We start from the raw sequence: 25,535 nt of genomic DNA on the forward strand, positions 1-25,535 counted from the left end.
ATTTGTGGAACATGCACAGGGCAAAGCCATCCCTTCTCACAAGAAATGCAGTTAATGAGCGAGGAAGCTTCTATGGCTGAATAAGGAACTGTTGCTACTCATTAAGTTCAAAAGAGTAGCCTACAGCAGCTGGAAAATGAGAAGCATTATGAAAAAAGATTACTCTGCACTCTCCCACACCTGCAGAGAGCGGTCAAGAAAAGCCAAGGCACAAACCGAACTTAGGCTTGCTACGGGGATCAAGGACAACAAGAAGTCTTTCTTCAGATATGTGGGAAGTCGGAAGGGGGGGGGGGGGAAAGAACAAGGACGGTATTAGGCCCCTGAGAGATCCAACAGTGCAACTGACATCAGATGCCCAAGGAAGGGCCAATCTCCTAAAGGATTTTTTTTCGCAGTCGTTTTTCACCCTCCCACGAGGATCACACTGCCAGGAAGGGCACAAACTAATTTGGGAGCGGGTGATGGGCCCAAAATTGTGGATCAGGTAAGGGAACACCTTGAGAAACTGGACGTTCATAAGTCTGCGGGCCCAAATGAAATGCACCTGAGGATCTTGAAAGAGCCAGCAGACATCATTGCATCCCATTTGGCAGGGATATTTGAAAAATTGTGGTGCTTGGGCGAGTTCCCCAATGACTGGAAAAGAGCCGAAGTGGTCCCTATCTACAAGAAAGGGAGGAGCCAGGGGACTAAAGACCAATTAGTCTGACGTCTGTCCCTGGAAAAATTGCGGAGAAAATTTGTCAAGGGATCCATTAACATCAGAATAACGGAAGGCAAGCTTCTGAATGCCAGCCAACGTGACTTTGTGACTGGCAGGTCTTGCCTGACCAACCTCATCTTCTTCTATGACCAGGTAACATGTGCCCTGGACAAGGAAGATGATGTGGATGTCATTGATCTGGACTTCAAGAAGGCCTTTGACCTAGTTCCCCACGATGTCCTCATGGTTAAGCTGGGGGACTGTGACCTAAATCATCATATGGTCCGATTTGGCTAGGCAACTAGCCACAGGGTCAGATCCAAAGAGTACTAGTTGAAGGGAGCAAATCAACGTGGCGCAGTGTTGCCAGTGGAGTCCCTCAGGGCTCGGTACTTGGGGCAGTACTCTTTAACATTTTCATCAACGATCTAGATTCGGGAGTTAGAAGTGAACTGGCCAAGTTCGTGGATGATACCAAATTATGGGGGGGAGCCGTCACACCGCAGGACAGGCTGGGGATTTGGACAAGGGTGTGTTGAGCACCCTCTCCAAGTTCACGGATGATACCAAATTATGGGGCAAAGTTAATACACCAGAGGGTGGGGAGCAGTTACAGGCTGACCTGGACAGTTTAGATCAATGGGTGGAACATAATGGGATGCAGTTCAACAAACATAAATGTAAGGTACTCCACCTAGGAAGGAGGAATCCCCAGCACACCTACAGGTTGGGGGATGTCCTCCTCAGCAGCTCAGAGGCTGAGAGAGATCTTGGAGTCATAATTGACTCCAAGATGAATATGAACCGACAGTGCAACAAGGCCATCAACGAAGCCAGTCTTGCCTTGTCATGTATTAGCAAATGCATGACCAACAGATTGAGGGAGGTGATGCTCCCACTCTATGCAGCACTAGTCAGGCCGCAGTTGGAGTACTGTGTCCAGTTTTGGGCACCGCACTTCAAGAGGGACATGTAGGATCTGGAAGGGGTTCAGAGGAGGGTCACCCGCATGATTAGTGGTCTCTGTGAAAGACCCTACGAGGAGAGGTTAAGAGATCTGGATCTCTTCAGCCTTTTTGAAAGATGGCTGAGGGGTGACCTTGTGGCCGCCTATAAATTTATTGGGGGAGGACAGTAAGGAATTGGGGATGCGCTGCTTACCAGAGTGCCCCAGGGCGTAACTAGGAATAATGAGTGCAAACTAGTGGAGAGCAGATTTAGGTTACACATTAGGAAGACATTTTTTACAGTAAGGGTGGCCAGAGTCTGGAATGGGCTTCCAAGAGAGGTGGTGCTGTCACCTAACTTGGAGATCTTCAAGAGGAGGCTTGACAATCACCTGGCTGGGGTCATCTGACCTTGGTCCTCTTTCCTGCCAGGGGTCGGACACAATGATTCATTGGGTCCCTTCCGACTATAATCTATGATACAGGCCGACTTGGACACACTCTCAAGGTGGGCTGACCAAAACTGGATGGCCTTCAGTACAGAGAAGTGCAAGGTGCTGCACATCAGTAGGAAGAACCCTTAGCATACTTACAGGCTCGGCAGTGCTACGCTTCCTAGCACCATGACCAAAAGGGACATGGGGGTCTTGATTGACCATAAGAGGAATATGAGCCATCAATGTGATGTGGTGGCAGGCAAAGCTAATCAAACTGGCGTGCATCCACCGATGTATCTCAAGCAAAACCAGGGAAGTCATCCTCCTGCTTTACTCAGCCCTGGTGAGACCTCAGCTGGAATACTGCACCTGATATTGGGCCTGCCACTTCAGGAATGATGTGGAGACGCTTGAGGGAGTCCAGAGGAGAGCCACTCATATGATCCAAGTCCTGGAGGGAAGGCTGTATGAGGAGAGGCTGAGGGACTTGGGACCTTTAAATCTGGAGAAGAGAAGGCTCAGGGGGGGACTTGCAACTTCATAAGAGGGGTACATCAGGACCTAAGAGAACATCTGTTCACCAGAGGTCCCCAAGGGATAATAAAATCTAATGGTCATAAACTCCAGGAAGGCCAATTTAGACTGGATATTAGAAAAAAGTTCTTTATGGTACATGTGTCCAGAGTCTGGAACAAACTTCCCTCAGAGGTGATGCAAGCACCTACTCTGGATTCCTTCAGGAAAACAGCTGGATTTATTTCTTGCTGGGGTCACTTGACTTCCTGCCTATGGTGCGGGGACTGGACCCGATGATCTCTTGAGGTCCCTTCCAGCCCCTAATGTCTATAAAATCTATGTTGTTGGATTTAGGCACCCAAATTCCATCACGTTCCACTTCAGGTAACTAAGTCCTCTTATGGGTCTGGGCCTTAGTGATTTATTATCCTGAGTAGTTTCACTAGGCTGAGTGGGACTGTTTTGTTAATGGTAGAAAGCCCTATATCGGGTTTTCAACCTTTTTTGGTTGGTGTACCCCTGGCAGCCAGTCGAAGCACGGAGTCCTTCAGCGGGGTGGGGGTCCCCCTGGCGGAGGAGCTGGGGAGTCCCCTGCACACAGCAGTGAAACCAGAAGCACCAGTGGCAAAACTGGAAGTGCCCCCGCTTCTCTGTGCCACTGCCGTGTACCCCCTGGGGCCTTCCCAAGTACCCCCAGGGGTACGCGTAACCCTGGTTGATAACCCCTGCCCTATATGAAAGGTCAGTTTTCAGGAGATTGAAGCACTATGCTGTAACATTTCCTTTTTACACATTTTTTCTACCTTCTTATTGCTTTGTGTATTAATTTTTAGGCAATGATTGAAGAAGTTAACTTTGATCTCAGGTTTTTTGCCAAATTGTATTTTCATTTTGTATATGCTGATTTTTAATTCCATAATAGCTATAAGATATAGGAGATTTTATTTACTATTTTAAACCTTCAGTACTTCAGCTTTTGATCCAGAGGCAGATACCATCGAGCATCAGATACTCTTGATCTCAGCAGGACTGAAATGCTGAAACTCTGGGAAAACCACGGTGGCCACACTTAAATGAGCAAAAAAATGTGGGAAAGTTAGAGCAAATATGTCAGTATTTAATGCAGGATGAATATTCAAGGAACATGGTCTGTAGTTCATATTTATAGCTCCAGAATAGAGTGTGAGTGAGTGAGTGAGTGAGTGAGTGACGCGCACAAATGAATAATCAAACCTATTTTCTGTTTAACCTTGATCACTTGTACTTAATGCAGAAACTGATTTTAAGGGTTTTATGTTGCAAAAATAAGGATGGTGACACTGGTGAGGTAGAGTAGCAAACATGGAGTTCAGTAACTGGAATGCACCAGGAATGAAGGGTTTGGTCAGTTGTGCAGTCAAGTTATGAATAATTACGGCATTACAAAGGAACTGAATTCTAGCAGGGAAAATGATTGAAAGCACTGACCTAATTTTTCTTTCAGTGCCTGTTTGTATTCCAGGAAGACATGGCTCTAAACAAATACTAAATAGTGTTGGCTGGCTGTAACACTGCCTTCCTCCCTACAGCTTCCCCCTCATTGCCATGTTAAAATTTTTCCTTCTGTTTAGTGTGGTTGAGTTGGCAGCTTTTTACTTCTGCCCTATGATTGTTTTCCTATTCAGCAGTTTAGCTCATGCAGCTTGAATGTGCTTCTTAAGGACTGTTGAAGCCAAGCTGAGGGCCATTATCAACTGATAATTACAAACAGAACATGAGAGGTAAATGCAGGCTTCATGCTTGCTAAAGCCACGCAGCGTGCAGGGGTGGGATATGTGGATCAGTGTTTGTCCTTTGACAAATGATGACATATCTTAGTTATTCAGTTATTTAAAGAAATGTATGTTCTACCTTTCACATCTTCACACGTTTTGGTCAAACATGCTGCAGGTTTGGAGAGGGGGTGGAGTTGTTTTGTTTTGTTTTTTTAAGAGAAGAAGGAAGTGAGAAAAACCTAGCTCTGCACAACGCTGAGAAAAGGCACCTTCTGTTTGTTGCCTACAAACATTTAATATGCTAAATGTGTAGCTGTCAGCTGCCTAACCTTTTGGTAGATCCAGTGCTTCAGAAGCACAGCTGTTGAAAATTGTTTTGAAGGTTAAATAGCTTTATACCTCATTTGTCTTGTCATAAGTTAAACATTTTATTTTAAAACTCCTGCAACTTCAGTGGCACCATCCATAAATATAGTTTACACCTCCTCCCTAATTTAATGCATTTCTAATGGCTGAATGATGGATGTCTCTGTCCAATGAAATGTGTTGAGTTTCCACAGACAATGAAAAGATGCAATTAATACAAAGTAGAATGTGTCTGGACTAAGCTACAGACTGTTACAGCAGAAATCAAATATGATCTGAAGGGCATAAAATAAAGCCAGATGTGTATTGAAAATGGATTAAAAAAACCATACTTTGCATGGTAACAGTTAAGAAAAATTGTCTTTTACATTCAGCTTTCCAACAGTGGTAATGCATGAATGTCTGAGTGTTTGATGGTTTAAGTGTGTTTAGAAGAAACAGTAAAAATATAAAACCCTTCTCAAAAATAGCACAGAGAATTCTAGAGCAGACTCCGGGAGCAGATTGGGTATTAGTGCCTTTTGGCAACATGACTTGGAACAGATCAGGGAGACTTTTAGGACTTGTTTTTCTTCTTAAAATCACCTATGTTATTTTAACTAGTTTGTTAGCTGGGAAGTTTTGCAACTTAAACTGTGACTTGTGGAGACAGTCTTCAACTTACAATGTTTCGAGTTGCAACCAACAGCACTTACAGCGTTTATAAATTGACACCCTGTTTTGACTTTTTGACGTCAGTTTCTACTTTACAACGCTTGATCTGATGCGATGCCATGCCATGTGTCACCAGTGTCTCTGGAGAACATCTGTCCAAACTTTCTTGGACACTTTCTTTAAGAAAGCAAACACGACTCCAGAAAAACCCGCAGATGAGACTCCTGAGAAGACTCCAGCCAAGAGCCCTTCAAAAAGTCCAGCAAACGCACCTAAAAGAAGTCCTTTCAAATCAATATGATTGCTATTTATAATATAAATACATTATGTAGCTATATTACTAATCTATAATTGATTGAGTATAAAATTCTGGGTTATAGAATTTTAATTCTATTAAAAATAGATACCCTATTTGGTGAAAATAGGGTATCGGGCCTTCGTTCAGGAACCAATCCCCCATTTATAACAGTTTCCTATTGGAAAATCAGTTCTGAGGTATAACATTTTGACTTAAGACACGATTTTCAGGAAGCAATTGTGTTGCAAGTCCGAGGACTGCCTGTACATACAAGCAAAAAGTATATTTTTTGATTTCTAGGGCAGGCTAAATTTCAGCATCTTCCCAAACCCCTCTCATCTTCTGTGTCTTCTCCCCAGTTAAATTTTCTGCTCACATTCTCTCTCCTATGCATACAGACTTTACTGTGGACTTCTGTTGGTAAAAATTTTCTTCAGTAACCAGAGCTAGGATACTGTTTCTCTTTTCCAAATATTTTTCCTGCTACTTTAGCCTATTGACACTTTTATATCCAGGGGTCCTGCTGTGCTTCTTGGGTCTGGTGCGCTCAGTCAGACTTGCCTTGAAGAAGAAAAAAACTCCCTTTCCCCACAGTTACGCTGGCTCAATCGAGCTAACTTAAGTGTAGTTTTTACTAGAATTGATACCAGTGTAGGTTCAACACAGCTTCATTTTTAGCATTCTGTTTATAGTCATGGTAAGATCCCAGGCTACAACTCAATCTGAGGATCTGAGTTAGATCAGTGGTCACCAACTTCAAAGAGGCTTGATCGCAAAGCCGCTTCAGGTCGGTCTGAGGCTGGGGGCGCTTAGCACCTGCATGCACACGTTTTTTTTCCCCCAGCAGGTCATTCTGGGAGGGAGGGAAGGGGCAGGGGCCAGATTGAGGCTCCCACAGTGAGGGACAGAGTGACACAGGCAGGAGCAGGCGTAAGGTGAGTGGGGCCCCAGCCAGGCAGGTGGTGGGAGGATTAAGCCCAGGCAGCATGTCCAGGGGTGCTGTGCGAACCCCAGCGGAGGCTCAGGGGGACACATGGCCGTCCGTGTCCCCCCCCTCCCAAAATCTGTGCACAGTGAAGGCGGCTGCAGTTGTGCACTGAGCACTCATTTGAATGTTCTTGTCTGTTATGTGAGTGGTGTTTTGTTCCAGGACCCAATTGTAAACATTGATGGTTAGTCTGGGCCCTGTGCCTCTCACTCCCAACCTGCTGTCCCCAGGACCTAGACCCCTAGCGTGTGGGGCAGGAGGGGGTATGTGTGGGGTAGGGGGCCCACCAAGCAGCCCCTTGCAGGCTAGAACTCTGCCAGCCTGCAAGGGAAAAGCCAGTTTCCCCTGGTTTTTCTTCTTTAAAAAAAAGAATCCATTTTTCAGTTTAGTTTGCGACCCTTTCATATATGGTTGCAACCCATGGGTTGAGAAACCTGTGTTAGGTGATTACTTTTTTTCTATGCCAAGTGGCTGATCCTGAGAGTAAGGAAACTTTCTGCCAATGAAAAGGAAATTTGGGTTCCCTCAATCTAATGTTTCAGGTGCCCTGCTTTCTTTAGCCAGAAAAGAATGAAAATATTTTCCAACTAACACTATCTGTATGAGGAAATTCTTCAGTGTGCCATGTTTTCTGTCACTGTAATGAAGGGAAGGATTTCTTAAGGTGGCATCTTTTTATGCAGTTGGTCCAAAAGGACCCTAAGAAATCCTTGCCTCTTGCATAATTCCTGGACCACCATGGGTATAACATCATGCTAGCAATACCAGCATAAAGAAAATGAATACTTCACTTAACCTGCATCCCAAATGAGCCTTACATCCAGTAGTGGCATTGAATGTTACTGTGCACCAGTCAGACTTTAAAGACAATTTAAAACTTATCTCATGGTTATATTGGTGGGGTGGGGGTGTAGAGTTTAGTCTTTACCCTAATAGCCTTACGTAGCTTTTCAGGACCACATAAGAATGTGATATTCATCTTAAAATTAAGTGTAGATTGCCCCCTTGCCCAGGTCAGCTGTAGTTATTTTTCCAAAAATAAATGTTAAGTCTAAAAAAATATGGCTGACATTCACTGTGAAAGAAAGCTCTTTAGGACTGTAAAAAGGCTTTTTCCTCCTATCTTCCACTGCTTTTTGAGGGATATTTCAATTAATGTTTGGCTCTGCTTATTCCCTTTGAACTAAAATAAACTTTCAATTTAAGTTAAACTTCAGGAGAGCTTAATCATCTGGAGTCATTTTGTTTGCAAATACAACTGATAACCAAAACCTGCACAACTCATTGGAATCAGGCAAAGCAAGGATGAGTGCAACCAGCAAACTAAAATGTCTCTTTGGAAGTCATACTTCTTCATTTAGAAAAGTTAGTTTCTCTCTTAAACATGCTATGACCAATCTCCCAGAGGCTGTGATTGGCTTTCACTGCCTGTGCCAAGTTCTCTGTTCTGTTAAAGTTTTCTATAAAAAAAAACAAAATGGAAAGAATTTTATAATAGCAGTTCACTAAAACGTAAAATTGTCTATCTGCATTGTAGCAAAAATGGGTTCTAAGCTATATAAACTGAGCTCCACATTCCAGTTTCTGATATACGTTGAGACAAAGCAAGTCTGTAGAAGCCTATCCAAATGCCTGTTGGCTCTTATTACTTCCTTTTAAGATAAATTTGTATTACTGTAGCATCTAAGAACCTCAGTCTTGAACTAGGACTTGATTGTGCTGGGCAGACTTAGAACAAAGATTGCCCCAGCCTCACAGAGCTTCAAGTCTATGAATGTGACAAACCAACCGATGGGTAAAGGCAACGAATTACAAGGAAATTAAGGAAGCATTATTGATTAGCGTAACAGGTAGCCATCTTGGCACATGAGTATTCCAGGCATTGTCAGTAGTTTTTATTGTTGTTGCCGTTTTTGTTATTATAGGCAGCAAAAAAGAGATTCTTTTAAAGGGTTTTTGGAGGACAAAACATAGTGTCACGGGTGTTTATAGAAAGCTCTTCCCAATTGAGTTTTGGTTTTATATATAATACTGAATGAGAGTACTTAACACTAGGCTGCAGTTTAACAGGGTGAGGTAACTGATGTAAAAATCAGTGATCCAAAAATGCCAGGACTTGGATAAATAATTTCAGTTTTCAGCTAAAATGGAAGATACTATATATTTTTTTTAAAACACAAGGAGTCCATGAAATATCTGAAGTAACTAAAACTGATCTAGTGTTCTGTATAGCTTTAAAAATATGAATATTGGGGCTTATTCTAATTCCAGAAGCATAAATCTGTTAAATTTGCATGCAGAAACCTTATTCTAAACCCTTTTTCATCTTAATCACCTTTCTGGATGCAGTTGTAATGGGGCTATACACTAGGGCTGTGCAAAGCTTCAGGTAGTGATTTGATTCGGAGGAGATTTGGCCCAATTTGGTGGCCAAATCTCCAAATCTGAATTGAATCGGGACCAATTAAAAGGCCTGAATCAATTCAAAGCTCTCTGAATCGGGGAGCTGCAGCTGGACTCCGAGCTGGGAAGTGGGGGGCAGGGGAGGAGGTGGCAGAAGACCATTGGGGGGGGGACCCCCGCCAGCCCCCGACCCACCCCAGCTCCTGGCCCTGTAAAGAAAAGCCTCAGTGCTCACTGGTTGCTGCCAGGCAGGAGAATGATCCCCACTGCCCCACACTGCATGGGGGTGCTCTGCATGAGCCCTCTTGCTCCCCCACCTGAGCCAGCTCCAGCCTTTTTGGGGAAAAAAAAAACAAGAAAAGCCCTGGGACTCATTGCTCCTGCAGCGGTCTCGGGGTTTTAGGAGCTTGTGTAGAGCCCCCCACATGGCGCGGGGCAGTGGGGATTGGAGGAGTGGCAGGAGTGGTGAGTCCGCAGTTTTCTGGGGGGTTTTGTTTTTATTTTTTTTTCTTAAAGGGCTGGAGCTGGCCTGGGCAGGGCACCTGTGGTGGGGCTGGGGGAGTGAGGGGGGTCAGGGGACTTGTGGAGAGCCCCCCATGCAGCGTGGGGCAGTGAGGATGCCTGGCAGCACCCGTTGCATCAAGGCTTTTTTTTTTTTAACAGGTGCCGGGAGCTGGGGCAGGTGGGGCAGCCATTGCCGGTCTGTGGGGGATGGGCCTGGCTGATTTGGAGATTCGACCGAACCAGTTCGGGACAGTGATTCGAATCGCAGAATTGAATCACTGTCCCCAGAATCGGCCGAATTCAAAGCAAATACTAGCTACTTCGCACAAGCCTACTATACGGTCTTTTTGTTATATATTTACGTATGTGCTGTACTCCTAAATGATGACATGGTCTCTTCTACTGTTAGTAGTTTTTTTCCTTTTTATTGTTGTAGGCTGTGAGGATATTATTGCTGAAAGCATCTCACTAGACACCTTAATTGCCATTCTCAAGTGGAGTTCACAGCCATATGGTTCCAAGTGGGTGCACCGTCAAGCACTGCATTTCCTCTGTGAGGAGTTCACCCAGGTTATGACTTCAGATGTTTTCTACGAGCTGAGCAAGGACCATCTGCTGACTGCTATCCAATCTGACTACTTACAGGTGATTGTTTAACTTTTTAATTCAAAATCCAGCTAATTCATATTTTGAAGCAGGCTGCATTGTCCATTTATCAGAAGCCTTTAATATATATAAGATCTTAAAGGAAAAGAATGAATATTAACTTTATTACATTTTTTAAACTAAAAAAAGTAGAGGTAAAGTAGAGGAAATACTTAAGGAAAAGTATTTCATTTTCTTGGTTTGTAACCCAGCCTAATCTGATCGTATAAACTGCTCATTGAAAACCTAATAATAGTCTAGAAACAGCTGCAAATTATTTTAAATGAAACATTCCTAGGTTTAATTTTTGCCTTGCCTGTTTAGCTTTTTGTGGAAATTACATAGTAGTAATCCTTCTGCTACAACAACGTGCATCTTAGCAAGAACAATGCCAATGAACAGCTAATCATACAAAAAAAACCCAAACTTATTATTCTGGAATGATGTCAAAATATCCCTTGCTTTTAACCAATACAAATTCCATTTTCTAGTGGCTTTTTACTATTAGGAAAATGTTATATTCTTATTGGCCAGTGAAAAACTTGCAAGTTTTTTGTCCCTTTGAGAGAGTCAAGTCGCCACTGAAAGCAATACAAGTGGCTTCTTGTAAGGGCTTTTTTTAAAATTGTAGTTGTGCCCACTTCTGTTTTTCTGATGTATAAAATATTTGCATTTTTTTGTCTTAAACGTTTCTGCTTGTGTGTGGGTTTTTCGGGTTTTTTTTTACCTTAGAAGTAACAATAATGGTAAATAATTCTGGTCTTCCATGAGGATATGTTTTCTTTGCTTTCCCACAGTAATTGAAAGGCACAGAAATATTTAGAGCTCCAACATTTCTCTAAAACAGGAATGTCCACCTGATAGCCTGCAGGCCACATGCTGCCTGTGAGGGATCAGCATACGGCCTCCAGACTCCTATCCAGCTACCCTTGCCCCTTTTGCTGCAGCAACAGCCAGGGTCCTGGGGCTTCCTCTCCCTCCCCCAGCTTCTGTTGCCTGGCCCAGTCCCCAGAGCAAGGGTATGGTAGAGCACTTGTGGAACCCCATAAGAGACAAGAGCCCCCCTATAAGTTTTGAAAATCATAACCTGGGGAACATAATGTTGTGAAAGAGCCCTCAGGGGGTTGCAGGTACAGCAGGTTGCTGTACCCTGCCCTGTGGTGCAGTGGGTTGAAGCAGTGCCCACCTACCTAGTGTAACAGGGTCAGGGAGCACCCAGGGTTTGAATTACACTTTGACTCTTGGGGGGGAGTTCTGCAAAAAAAAGAAAAGGGGGGGGGCTGCTGTCCATCACATTGCCCTAATAAAATCACCCCAGGTTATGATTTTCAAAACTTATAGGGGGGCTCTTGTCTCTTATGGGGGGGCTGAGCCCCCCCAGGCTCACCTATAATTCAGACCCTGGGAGCACCTGCTTGTGTGCATGGGATACAGCGCTAGGAGACAGTGGGCCCTGCTGATGCAGTTCCCGGGTGCTTAGAAGTTGGATAGCACTGCTTTAAATGGTCATTAATCATTTAAATGAATATTTGTTAACACCTGTTGAACAAAAATTCATGCAATCTTTCTTAAAAACCTCTCCTCTCCTTTTTAATTTTAGTGAGATCATTCCTTTAGTGTTCCTTTCATCATGCAGAACCTGAATCCTAGTGGGAAAAATGAGCTGGAGAAGTTCTGGGCAGGATGGCAGATACTTTTACCTTCTTAAACTGAGATTAATTATTCAGAGTACTCTTTAGGTCTGAGCTTGCCCAGTAGCCTTCAATTTTCTTTCCTCCCAGGCAGTTCCATTTGCTGTCAGCAAATGTGAAAGCTAAATCTGTAATCCAGAGTATTTAAGCACCATTATGTGCAGTTAATCACTGAGCAATACATGAAGTATCTGTGTGCTTCCCTTCTCCCTGACTTAAAGCTTTGAGTGATTCAAACCAATGTCAGTCACGGTTTTAGTAATACTGCACAGCTTGGTGCTTGGAATTATTTGTGTAACTTATGTGGTTTATAAAAAGTCCTTCTTTCATCTTGAGTGTTGTCTTAACATCCCAGACTAAGGTGGTAGGTTCTTTTTAATTTGGCTTTGTGTTTATCCGTGAAATCATAGTATGGCTGTAATACACTACAGATAAGTGATCCCTTAGGAAGCATCTGAGACTTAAGAAGTATGTTAAAGAAGCTATTGCTAAAGATCCATTTAATTTTAATGAATGCCTTTATCCTTAGAGGAAGGTTCTGGTTGCATACTACAGTGTCAGACCTTCAGAATCCATAATATTGAGGCCATATTTATAGACTACAGTTCTGCAGCACAATTGGCTGCCTCCATTTCAGACATGTAACTGGGGAGAGATTTTTTTCAGAGACTTTCTCATGAGTGAGGAACACACATTCCTACAGTCTGCAGAGCAAGCAGGGAAGATTTTGGGAGCTGATGACTTGAGACAATGCCACATTCCTCTTGAGTGATCCAGAGGAAGAAAATCTTGCCCCAGCCAACATGCATTTGAAGGGTGGGACAGATGTTTTAAGACTGTTGAGAAAGCCACAAAGCAATCCCTTCTCACAGGGTCCTTCTACCTTCAAGGCGTTGAGTGCCAGGGAAGGTGCCAGCTTCTGCAGTCTTAATGATTATTAAATAAATCCTTTGTTTTTGGTGACCCTGTGTCACTCCTCATCCTGTGCAGTCAGTGTCCATTAACATAACCCTTGCAGTAGGGACTATGCAATAATAGATCACATCCCTTTCTGTGAGGGAAAAAAACCTTAGCTTTCCACCCTCCACAGGGTCCTGCAGGAGGTCATAGTGTGTCCTATTTTCCTCAAGGAGATGTGCAGGATGTGTCTGTAAACTCTTTCTGGGAATGTACTCAGCCCTTCACTGGGTCATATCCCACTCTCCCATGTCTCTCAGGGATTTGGCTCGGGAAGCAGTGAACATTATGAGCAAACAGCTCTTAGAACAAGGCATTACAAGCTTTAGAGCCTCTCAAGAGTTTCTATTCTGGATTTTTTATTTATTTTATTTATTTTTTTTAAGTATTTTGCTCAAAGCCCCAGCTTTAGAGAATTACCTCAGTCTCAACTAAGCTTCACAGTTGAATCTGAACGGAGGAAGGTGTCTAACTTCACAAGTATTTATGGCTTTAGGAAATAATGCAACATAAAAAAAAAAACCCCAAGTTGAAGATCTGTATTTTTCCACACCTGGTTTAGGAAGATATGGCAGAAGTGGAACGGGAATTCCCTGTCTAGACCTGCTTCTACTTAAGAACTTAATCTGCCTAAGGCCGTTGCAGCCTCTTTACTGAGGGGGATACTTTTACCAGCTAAGGTGGTTTCCCTGCCAGACATTTAGCAAAGAAGATAAGATGATGGCTCAGTTTGAAGTTGGATATAACAACTAGGGGTGCACTGATAGAGATTTTTTGGGCCAATACCGATGGCTCATTTTTAACAAGCCGTATTGGCCAATATACAGCCTAGCAGCTTGGAGAGCAGTGTCCAGCTGGTAAGTCTGTTGTGGGGGGATGGGGGAGGGAAGGGGTGTGCAGGGGGGCAGATCAAGGCTCCCGCAGTGATGGATGGAGTGGCACTGGGGCAGGCACTACCCAGCCAGTGTGGGGCATAGGACAGAAACACGGCTCATCCGGGGGAGGAGAGGGGTGGCTCCTACCGCTGTGCGCACTGCTGAGGGAGGCCATGGGAGTGGGGGTGCCCCCTGGATTTGTGCATGGGGCAAAGGTGGGTTGCTGCTGCGGGCTGGGGCCAGGTTCTTCGTGGTGGGGGTGGGCTGTGCCGGGCTGCGCTTGGGGCAGGCAGCAGCAGTGCTGGTAGGGGGGCTGTGGAGAATTTTGGGGTGGCTGTAGCCCTGTGTAGCCTCCCTCCCAGCACCACTGCCGCCCTCCCCAAGCCCAGTCCAGCCCCTTGCCAGGAAGAGCCTGGTAGCCCGCCCTTGCCCCACACATAGATCTGGGGGGCATATGCCCCCCATGCCCTCGGGTGCAAGTAGTGGCTGGAGCCACCCTCCCTGTCCACAGCTCCTGGACAAGCTGCTCATGACTCTGTCCCATAACCCGCTCCGGCTGTGCAGCACCTGCCCCAGTATCAGCCCCACTCCTTCACCACAGGGGCCTCAGTCTGCCCCCTGCCACACCCCTTCCTTCCCCAGTGGCTCTTCCCCCACAACAGACTTACCAGCCGGACACTGCTCTCCAAGCTGCCAGCCTGTGCTACAGGCCACCTGCGTGCTGTGCTGTGGCTGCATGCATGCATGCGGCATTTATGGCAACATTATTGGCCACATCAGCCAAAAAAAAGATTGGCGATACTGTTAATTTTCCTTAGATTGGAGAAAATACGATACGGGACCAATATATCAGTGCACCTCTAATAGCCTCAACCTGAGCACAGTATGCAGACTTTTACTGTGCAGGTCTGTGGTTAGATCAGAGTCTATTATTCAATACATGCAAAACCTTTTTCCACATAAAGAATGAAAATAAAACAGATTGGAAATAATCTGTCCTATGTTAAATGTTCCTAGCAGCCCTTTGGGCTTCTCTTTAGCTGTCTGTGTATTTAAACCAGCGACACGTCATGAGTTCAGATACAGCCCTGACCTCCAACCACAGTGGTGCTAGTATAAAGGTTCTGAGATGGTTCAAGTTTAGATTAACCCACCCATGGGACCTGTGCTGGATCCTGTACTGCTCATACCTTCTTTAATGACTTGAAGAATGGAACTGAGTACAGACTTAGTAAATTTGCAGGTGATACCAGTTTGGGTGGGAGAGTGAGTAGCTACTTTCAGGAATAAATTTAGGATTCAAAATGACCTTGACACAGTGGGAATGTTATCTGAAATAAATCTGATTAAATAATGATTTAAGCCTTCAGACAAAACAATCAAATGCACCCCAAAAAAACAAGAAAAACAAGAATGACTTGATTAGGTTGCAGTACTGCAGAAAAGAATGTGGGGTTTGTAATGCATCATAAGCTGAGGACCAGTCAATAGTATGGTCAAATTGCAAAACAAACCAATAGTATACTGGGTTGTATTTATATGATTATGACCTGTACATCAAGGAAAGTGACTCTTTCATTCTCCTTAGCGCTGGTGAGACCTCACTTGGAGTGCCATGTTGTTTGGGGCATTGCACTCCAAGAAAGATATAAATAGTCAATTAGAGAGCAACAAAAAATGTTATCAGTCTAAGAAATGTGACTAATAAGGCAAGGTTGAAAGAACTGGGATGATTTACTCTGGAGAAGTGAGACAGGGTTTGGTCACAGTCTTCAAATACCTGGCAGGTGGTTACAAAAAGGATGATGATAAGACTGTTCTCTCTTCCCAGGGGATAGGACAAGAAGTAATGGTGCTAAATGTTCAGGGAGATTTGGGTTGGAGATAAGGAAGAGCTTTCTAAATTTGAGGGTGGCTAAGCACTGCAACTATTACCTAGAGAGGTTGTTGACTCCATCCTAAAAGATTTTTTTTTAAGAGCAGGTTAGACAAACACTTACTTAGCTGAGATTCTTTAGATGGGAACAATCCTAATCTGAGCAGGAGGTTGGATTAGATGACCTCCTGACTTCTTTCTCAGGTTTATTTTTCTATGATCCTGTGACAACAGAATTTTCCCTTTAAGCCCTAAGGACTAATGGCCCTGTTCATTTCTGTTGTAGGAAGTATCCAGGCATGCTGAAAATAATATTTAATAAAAATGTGATATGCAGGAAGACAGAAACTGGGTTGAGCAGGGGTGGCCAGCCTGCAACACGAGTATCATAAGTGGTACAGTAGCAGAAAGCAGAGCAGTAGATCAGGCAAGGAAAAGGATTGGAGTGGCACTTGGGGAGGGTGCAGGGCTAAGTTTGTGGTACATCTGCCAAAAACATTGGCTCAGCATTGGGGTAGAGTATGGCATAAGCAGTTTCAGAATTTGTGAGTAGAAAAATTATATTATAATGAAAGGATTTTTTTTCTTCTTTAGAAAGAGTAAACAATTAAAAATAACGAAGACTTGTAAAGTTGAAGAAAGATTGTGTTGACTTAAAAACTTAATGAATAATAGGACCACAAGCTCTGGTTTGAGAAGAATTTTTAAAATAAATTATCTCTTTTAATTGGATGAAGTGTTCCAGCTTTTCTGAGAACTAAATTGTTCTGGGAAACTTGTCTTGCTTAACAGCAGGGAAGTCTGGCTTTATTTCTACTATCTTTGTAAGATGCTTTTTAAAAGTAAAATACTTGAAAGCAAGTGGTAAAACAGAGCATAGAACAAAGCATGAATATTCTTGTGTTGTGGGGTGACCAAATTGTTATTTTTGCCTGAGAGATTTGAGAGTTCAGTGGTTCTATGCAATGGATTGCTAAACTAAGCGTGCATTGTATTTAAATGTCTTATTTTATTATAGGCAAGTGAACAAGATATCCTTAAATACCTTATTAAATGGGGAGAACATCAGTTGATGAAGAGAATAGCAGACAGAGGTAAGAACCTTTATAAAAAATGTATTGTTTAATTTTTTGTGCCCTTTTGGAGCTGTTGAAAACAAATTTCAAATAAATGAGTCTGATGGTCTATAATAAAAAAAAAAAAAAAAAAGTGTAGTTATGCTTGAAACAAAAGTACTACATGGGACAGAGAATTTGTCCTCACTAAAACAACCTTTATGCACTAAACACGCAAACAAAAAGCACAAACGTTCTTGATAGTTCATTTAATTTTCCATTGCTTAAAAGTGATTATCCACTCCTGATTTTTAAATTTAGTGACTTTCTATATGTACTTACAAAATGGTGGAGGAAACTTCAGCTATTTTATTTAGGTTAGCTATTACAGGTTTTTCACGTCTGTCTATTCTATTCTAAATTGACTGTCAGCCTTTCAATCTTCATCTTTTTGCAGTGTTTCCTTTCACATCAAACTTAAAAGGTTGAGGAACAAACTATCAAATGACCTAAATGTGTTTCCTAAAATGGACGCAAATGTTTTTGTTACTCAGAAATGTATTATTTCTCTGGTACAAACTGAATGTAAAGGCAGGAAGGATTTTAGAGAATGTATAAAGGATTAAGGAAGTTGATGAGGTCACCAGTAAGTAACTGAGTAAATGGTCCATGGGGGCTCACTGATTTATTATTCTCTCAAGTTATGCTCACAGATTGTGACTGCTGAATGTGTAATGCTGTTGATCAAATGCAATATAAAAACAGGTTGGAAATTACACTGTGCTACAGTTTTGGCTAAAACCCAAGTTTGGAAAAACTGAATGAAGTTTATATCCTCTGTATCTATATATGTATATAGAGATATATCTAGAAGAAGTTCTGTAACTTGACCCTGAGAGAGAGCCTGACTAACCCTGGCTTGATGCAGAAATGTCTTTGTTGCCCTTCACTACTGATTGGCTGAGAGGACTGCCTGTCGTGTAGCCCCACCCTCTCAAAACAGCAGTGTGGAGTGGGGCCGCATGATGGGCAGCCCTCAGCCAATCAGTGACACAGGGCAGGGCTGTACAATGGACAGCCCTCCACCAGTTGGGGGAGGCAGGGGGAGAAAGGCCCTCTGCGATCAGCCCATGAAAATGGTGGCCAGCCCAACAAGTCTGCCCATGAAATCATCTGGCTGCCTCCTGGAGTTCGGTAGAGCCCGGTCTATAATCTGTGAATGTAGAGAGAGAGAATATCTGCTGGGGAAGCCACTGTCCTTCAGAACAGTGGGGTGGCAAGAGTACAGCTGTGCAAAAACCATCTGTTTCCAGGACAGGAGTAGTAGCATGAACTAGATAAAAGCAGTTTGGGGAGAAATGGCTTTTTGGGCCAATGGCTTGGGCAGATGATCCATGTCCGTATATGACAGGCTTAACTATAGTGGTGATTGTCAAACTCTAGCACGCAGGCTGGTTTTGAGGAATACCAGTGCTAGGCACTATTCATGATTTTCAGAAGAAGGTTTTCTTTTCCTTCATGTGCAGCAAAGAAATATAATGGGTTTACTTTACCTTCATGCAGCAGAAACCTAGCACTTGGAACTCTTCATTTAAAACATCAGTATGCCTAAAAATTATCTACCTATTCTTCCTTCTCATAGAGCCCAATTTACTGAGTGGTACTGCCCACAGCGTGAACAAACGGGGTGTAAAGAGGAGAGATCTTGACATTGAGGAGCTGAGAGAGATCCTGTCTCCCCTTTTACCTTTTGTCCGCATTGAGCACATCTTACCCATGAATAGTGAAGTACTCAGTGATGCTGTAAGTGTTTCTTCTCACCCACATCCTTTCAGACATGCAGATATAGCCTGTAGAAATAACTTCAAACAGTGCCAAGGTTTGGGTTATTTTTCGTCTTTGGTAAAACTTTAGTGTCCTGGTCTCAGTCAGTAACATTTTATAAACTTGTATTTTTGTTATAACTGAAATTTAAAACAATGTTTTAGTTCAAAGGTCGGCAACATTTTTAGCCAGAGTGCCAAAAACACCCCAACCTCAACCCATGCCTCAATTGGCATGCCAGGGGTGGACAGTGGGGGAGCTACGAGGGGCCTAATCTTTGTTGCTGGGGTGGATGCATGCACGCCTCTGGGTGGATGGCAGGGTAGGGGCTGGGGTTGCACTGCCCTAGCCCCTTCCCCACCATGTACCCCTATTTCTGTATATGTCTTGAAACAAGACCATTAGAGGAAGGCCTCCTTCCACAGGAGGCGACTCTGAGCTGTCTCCTCTCCAGCCAGGAATGGCTTGAAACCCTAGTTGCCCAAGTTCGTTCCTTGGGCAACTTCATGTGGGAGCACAGGCTTCAAGCCTGCTCTGTAGCAGAGCCAGCACTGGCAGGAGGGCAGAAGAACAAGCCATTTGCCCAGAGGCCCTGAACTCCCCGGGGTGTCCAGCAGTTCTGTGCAGCCAGCGCAGCTCCACCATGCACTAGATGGGCCCAGGGAGCCCTCGCTGCAGCGGGGAGTCGCTGCCACTGTTGGCGAGGAAAGAGGCTTCAGCAACAACATGTGACAGGGCTGCTTCAATAGATCTTCCCCTTCTGTGGCTCAAAGCCCCGCCCCCCCTCAGCAGCAGGTGGTTCTTGGCTTCCCTAGGGCTCTGATGGGGGTGTGGAGGGGACAGAAACTACCAGAGCCCTCCTGCTGCTGCTGCCACAAAGAGCTCAGGCCGCAGCTGGTGCATGGGCTTCCTACTCCTCTGTAGCCCCACCAAGCCCGGGGACCTCCTGGTCAACCTTCTCCTGGCCGTGGCCAAGCCAGCCATTTACCTTGCCAGGAAGGAGTCTCTGGCCAGGAGGGTCCCTGGGGACAGCAGGGCCATTTTCCTAGGTTTAGTCTGGTTCTGTCTCTGGGCAGAGCATCACTGGGCAGTGGCCGCCAGCTCTCCAGTCACCTTGAGTCAGTGGTCACTGTCTGGGGTGCTCTGCTCAGTGTCCCCTGGTGGTGCACTCCTTTTGAACCTGTAACCTGCACTCCCATCCTTTTTTTTCATTTTTTGTCCCCCACAATCACTTGTTCCCCGTCTCCAGTGGTGTCCCCCATTTGGTGGGGGATAACAAGTTCCTTGGTGGACTAGGCTCACAGTCTTGACAGGCAACAAATAGGCCTATCTGGGCTGATGTCAGGGCTCATGCCTGCCTGCAGCCCTTGGTTGAGGTGCTACTCTTTAGCCGCTAGCAGTGCGGATGCATCCCACAGGGAATGGGGATATGGATCCTGCTGGGGCAGGGCACGTGGAGCGTGAGCCTCCACCTGCAAAACAGCCAAGAGAGCCTGCCCCCACCTCCTGTACTGGCTTTTCACCCTGGCACTTGCCACCTCCCCATTCCCCAGGCACCTCTTACCTGCTGCAGTCACACATGTGCTTGGCCCCTCCCCCACTCTGCCCCAGAAGGAGAATTTGGCCGTGTGCGTGGGCTGTGCCAGGTAATTCCTGCTTCTTTAGCTGTCTGTGTATTTAAACCAGCGACACGTCATGAGTTCAGATACAGCCCTGACCTCCAACCACAGTGGTGCTAGTATAAAGGTTCTGAGATGGTTCAAGTTTAGATTAACCCACCCATGGGACCTGTGCTGGATCCTGTACTGCTCATACCTTCTTTAATGACTTGAAGAATGGAACTGAGTACAGACTTAGTAAATTTGCAGGTGATACCAGTTTGGGTGGGAGAGTGAGTAGCTACTTTCAGGAATAAATTTAGGATTCAAAATGACCTTGACACAGTGGGAATGTTATCTGAAATAAATCTGATTAAATAATGATTTAAGCCTTCAGACAAAACAATCAAATGCACCCCAAAAAAACAAGAAAAACAAGAATGACTTGATTAGGTTGCAGTACTGCAGAAAAGAATGTGGGGTTTGTAATGCATCATAAGCTGAGGACCAGTCAATAGTATGGTCAAATTGCAAAACAAACCAATAGTATACTGGGTTGTATTTATATGATTATGACCTGTACATCAAGGAAAGTGACTCTTTCATTCTCCTTAGCGCTGGTGAGACCTCACTTGGAGTGCCATGTTGTTTGGGGCATTGCACTCCAAGAAAGATATAAATAGTCAATTAGAGAGCAACAAAAAATGTTATCAGTCTAAGAAATGTGACTAATAAGGCAAGGTTGAAAGAACTGGGATGATTTACTCTGGAGAAGTGAGACAGGGTTTGGTCACAGTCTTCAAATACCTGGCAGGTGGTTACAAAAAGGATGATGATAAGACTGTTCTCTCTTCCCAGGGGATAGGACAAGAAGTAATGGTGCTAAATGTTCAGGGAGATTTGGGTTGGAGATAAGGAAGAGCTTTCTAAATTTGAGGGTGGCTAAGCACTGCAACTATTACCTAGAGAGGTTGTTGACTCCATCCTAAAAGATTTTTTTTTAAGAGCAGGTTAGACAAACACTTACTTAGCTGAGATTCTTTAGATGGGAACAATCCTAATCTGAGCAGGAGGTTGGATTAGATGACCTCCTGACTTCTTTCTCAGGTTTATTTTTCTATGATCCTGTGACAACAGAATTTTCCCTTTAAGCCCTAAGGACTAATGGCCCTGTTCATTTCTGTTGTAGGAAGTATCCAGGCATGCTGAAAATAATATTTAATAAAAATGTGATATGCAGGAAGACAGAAACTGGGTTGAGCAGGGGTGGCCAGCCTGCAACACGAGTATCATAAGTGGTACAGTAGCAGAAAGCAGAGCAGTAGATCAGGCAAGGAAAAGGATTGGAGTGGCACTTGGGGAGGGTGCAGGGCTAAGTTTGTGGTACATCTGCCAAAAACATTGGCTCAGCATTGGGGTAGAGTATGGCATAAGCAGTTTCAGAATTTGTGAGTAGAAAAATTATATTATAATGAAAGGATTTTTTTTCTTCTTTAGAAAGAGTAAACAATTAAAAATAACGAAGACTTGTAAAGTTGAAGAAAGATTGTGTTGACTTAAAAACTTAATGAATAATAGGACCACAAGCTCTGGTTTGAGAAGAATTTTTAAAATAAATTATCTCTTTTAATTGGATGAAGTGTTCCAGCTTTTCTGAGAACTAAATTGTTCTGGGAAACTTGTCTTGCTTAACAGCAGGGAAGTCTGGCTTTATTTCTACTATCTTTGTAAGATGCTTTTTAAAAGTAAAATACTTGAAAGCAAGTGGTAAAACAGAGCATAGAACAAAGCATGAATATTCTTGTGTTGTGGGGTGACCAAATTGTTATTTTTGCCTGAGAGATTTGAGAGTTCAGTGGTTCTATGCAATGGATTGCTAAACTAAGCGTGCATTGTATTTAAATGTCTTATTTTATTATAGGCAAGTGAACAAGATATCCTTAAATACCTTATTAAATGGGGAGAACATCAGTTGATGAAGAGAATAGCAGACAGAGGTAAGAACCTTTATAAAAAATGTATTGTTTAATTTTTTGTGCCCTTTTGGAGCTGTTGAAAACAAATTTCAAATAAATGAGTCTGATGGTCTATAATAAAAAAAAAAAAAAAAAAAGTGTAGTTATGCTTGAAACAAAAGTACTACATGGGACAGAGAATTTGTCCTCACTAAAACAACCTTTATGCACTAAACACGCAAACAAAAAGCACAAACGTTCTTGATAGTTCATTTAATTTTCCATTGCTTAAAAGTGATTATCCACTCCTGATTTTTAAATTTAGTGACTTTCTATATGTACTTACAAAATGGTGGAGGAAACTTCAGCTATTTTATTTAGGTTAGCTATTACAGGTTTTTCACGTCTGTCTATTCTATTCTAAATTGACTGTCAGCCTTTCAATCTTCATCTTTTTGCAGTGTTTCCTTTCACATCAAACTTAAAAGGTTGAGGAACAAACTATCAAATGACCTAAATGTGTTTCCTAAAATGGACGCAAATGTTTTTGTTACTCAGAAATGTATTATTTCTCTGGTACAAACTGAATGTAAAGGCAGGAAGGATTTTAGAGAATGTATAAAGGATTAAGGAAGTTGATGAGGTCACCAGTAAGTAACTGAGTAAATGGTCCATGGGGGCTCACTGATTTATTATTCTCTCAAGTTATGCTCACAGATTGTGACTGCTGAATGTGTAATGCTGTTGATCAAATGCAATATAAAAACAGGTTGGAAATTACACTGTGCTACAGTTTTGGCTAAAACCCAAGTTTGGAAAAACTGAATGAAGTTTATATCCTCTGTATCTATATATGTATATAGAGATATATCTAGAAGAAGTTCTGTAACTTGACCCTGAGAGAGAGCCTGACTAACCCTGGCTTGATGCAGAAATGTCTTTGTTGCCCTTCACTACTGATTGGCTGAGAGGACTGCCTGTCGTGTAGCCCCACCCTCTCAAAACAGCAGTGTGGAGTGGGGCCGCATGATGGGCAGCCCTCAGCCAATCAGTGACACAGGGCAGGGCTGTACAATGGACAGCCCTCCACCAGTTGGGGGAGGCAGGGGGAGAAAGGCCCTCTGCGATCAGCCCATGAAAATGGTGGCCAGCCCAACAAGTCTGCCCATGAAATCATCTGGCTGCCTCCTGGAGTTCGGTAGAGCCCGGTCTATAATCTGTGAATGTAGAGAGAGAGAATATCTGCTGGGGAAGCCACTGTCCTTCAGAACAGTGGGGTGGCAAGAGTACAGCTGTGCAAAAACCATCTGTTTCCAGGACAGGAGTAGTAGCATGAACTAGATAAAAGCAGTTTGGGGAGAAATGGCTTTTTGGGCCAATGGCTTGGGCAGATGATCCATGTCCGTATATGACAGGCTTAACTATAGTGGTGATTGTCAAACTCTAGCACGCAGGCTGGTTTTGAGGAATACCAGTGCTAGGCACTATTCATGATTTTCAGAAGAAGGTTTTCTTTTCCTTCATGTGCAGCAAAGAAATATAATGGGTTTACTTTACCTTCATGCAGCAGAAACCTAGCACTTGGAACTCTTCATTTAAAACATCAGTATGCCTAAAAATTATCTACCTATTCTTCCTTCTCATAGAGCCCAATTTACTGAGTGGTACTGCCCACAGCGTGAACAAACGGGGTGTAAAGAGGAGAGATCTTGACATTGAGGAGCTGAGAGAGATCCTGTCTCCCCTTTTACCTTTTGTCCGCATTGAGCACATCTTACCCATGAATAGTGAAGTACTCAGTGATGCTGTAAGTGTTTCTTCTCACCCACATCCTTTCAGACATGCAGATATAGCCTGTAGAAATAACTTCAAACAGTGCCAAGGTTTGGGTTATTTTTCGTCTTTGGTAAAACTTTAGTGTCCTGGTCTCAGTCAGTAACATTTTATAAACTTGTATTTTTGTTATAACTGAAATTTAAAACAATGTTTTAGTTCAAAGGTCGGCAACATTTTTAGCCAGAGTGCCAAAAACACCCCAACCTCAACCCATGCCTCAATTGGCATGCCAGGGGTGGACAGTGGGGGAGCTACGAGGGGCCTAATCTTTGTTGCTGGGGTGGATGCATGCACGCCTCTGGGTGGATGGCAGGGTAGGGGCTGGGGTTGCACTGCCCTAGCCCCTTCCCCACCATGTACCCCTATTTCTGTATATGTCTTGAAACAAGACCATTAGAGGAAGGCCTCCTTCCACAGGAGGCGACTCTGAGCTGTCTCCTCTCCAGCCAGGAATGGCTTGAAACCCTAGTTGCCCAAGTTCGTTCCTTGGGCAACTTCATGTGGGAGCACAGGCTTCAAGCCTGCTCTGTAGCAGAGCCAGCACTGGCAGGAGGGCAGAAGAACAAGCCATTTGCCCAGAGGCCCTGAACTCCCCGGGGTGTCCAGCAGTTCTGTGCAGCCAGCGCAGCTCCACCATGCACTAGATGGGCCCAGGGAGCCCTCGCTGCAGCGGGGAGTCGCTGCCACTGTTGGCGAGGAAAGAGGCTTCAGCAACAACATGTGACAGGGCTGCTTCAATAGATCTTCCCCTTCTGTGGCTCAAAGCCCCGCCCCCCCTCAGCAGCAGGTGGTTCTTGGCTTCCCTAGGGCTCTGATGGGGGTGTGGAGGGGACAGAAACTACCAGAGCCCTCCTGCTGCTGCTGCCACAAAGAGCTCAGGCCGCAGCTGGTGCATGGGCTTCCTACTCCTCTGTAGCCCCACCAAGCCCGGGGACCTCCTGGTCAACCTTCTCCTGGCCGTGGCCAAGCCAGCCATTTACCTTGCCAGGAAGGAGTCTCTGGCCAGGAGGGTCCCTGGGGACAGCAGGGCCATTTTCCTAGGTTTAGTCTGGTTCTGTCTCTGGGCAGAGCATCACTGGGCAGTGTCCGCCAGCTCTCCAGTCACCTTGAGTCAGTGGTCACTGTCTGGGGTGCTCTGCTCAGTGTCCCCTGGTGGTGCACTCCTTTTGAACCTGTAACCTGCACTCCCATCCTTTTTTTTCATTTTTTGTCCCCCACAATCACTTGTTCCCCGTCTCCAGTGGTGTCCCCCATTTGGTGGGGGATAACAAGTTCCTTGGTGGACTAGGCTCACAGTCTTGACAGGCAACAAATAGGCCTATCTGGGCTGATGTCAGGGCTCATGCCTGCCTGCAGCCCTTGGTTGAGGTGCTACTCTTTAGCCGCTAGCAGTGCGGATGCATCCCACAGGGAATGGGGATATGGATCCTGCTGGGGCAGGGCACGTGGAGCGTGAGCCTCCACCTGCAAAACAGCCAAGAGAGCCTGCCCCCACCTCCTGTACTGGCTTTTCACCCTGGCACTTGCCACCTCCCCATTCCCCAGGCACCTCTTACCTGCTGCAGTCACACATGTGCTTGGCCCCTCCCCCACTCTGCCCCAGAAGGAGAATTTGGCCGTGTGCGTGGGCTGTGCCAGGTAATTCCTGCT

The 25,535-nt window shown here is 44.4% G+C and overlaps 1 protein-coding gene across 1 annotated transcript in view; it reads left to right on the forward strand.

Annotated features, from left to right (window-relative positions):
* BTBD7 (BTB domain containing 7) overlaps positions 1–25,535 on the forward strand; it is a 62,090-nt gene that overhangs the window by 21,117 nt on the left and 15,438 nt on the right. Inside the window, exons 3-5 of the mRNA XM_006025494.3 lie at positions 10,010–10,218; positions 16,636–16,711; positions 18,315–18,475. Of these exons, the coding sequence (XP_006025556.1) occupies positions 10,010–10,218; positions 16,636–16,711; positions 18,315–18,475 (446 nt within the window). The remainder of the gene's footprint in view (positions 1–10,009; positions 10,219–16,635; positions 16,712–18,314; positions 18,476–25,535) is intronic.

This window comes from Alligator sinensis, unplaced genomic scaffold, assembly GCF_000455745.1.
Source record: "Alligator sinensis unplaced genomic scaffold, ASM45574v1 scaffold47_2, whole genome shotgun sequence".
NCBI lineage: Eukaryota > Metazoa > Chordata > Crocodylia > Alligatoridae > Alligator > Alligator sinensis.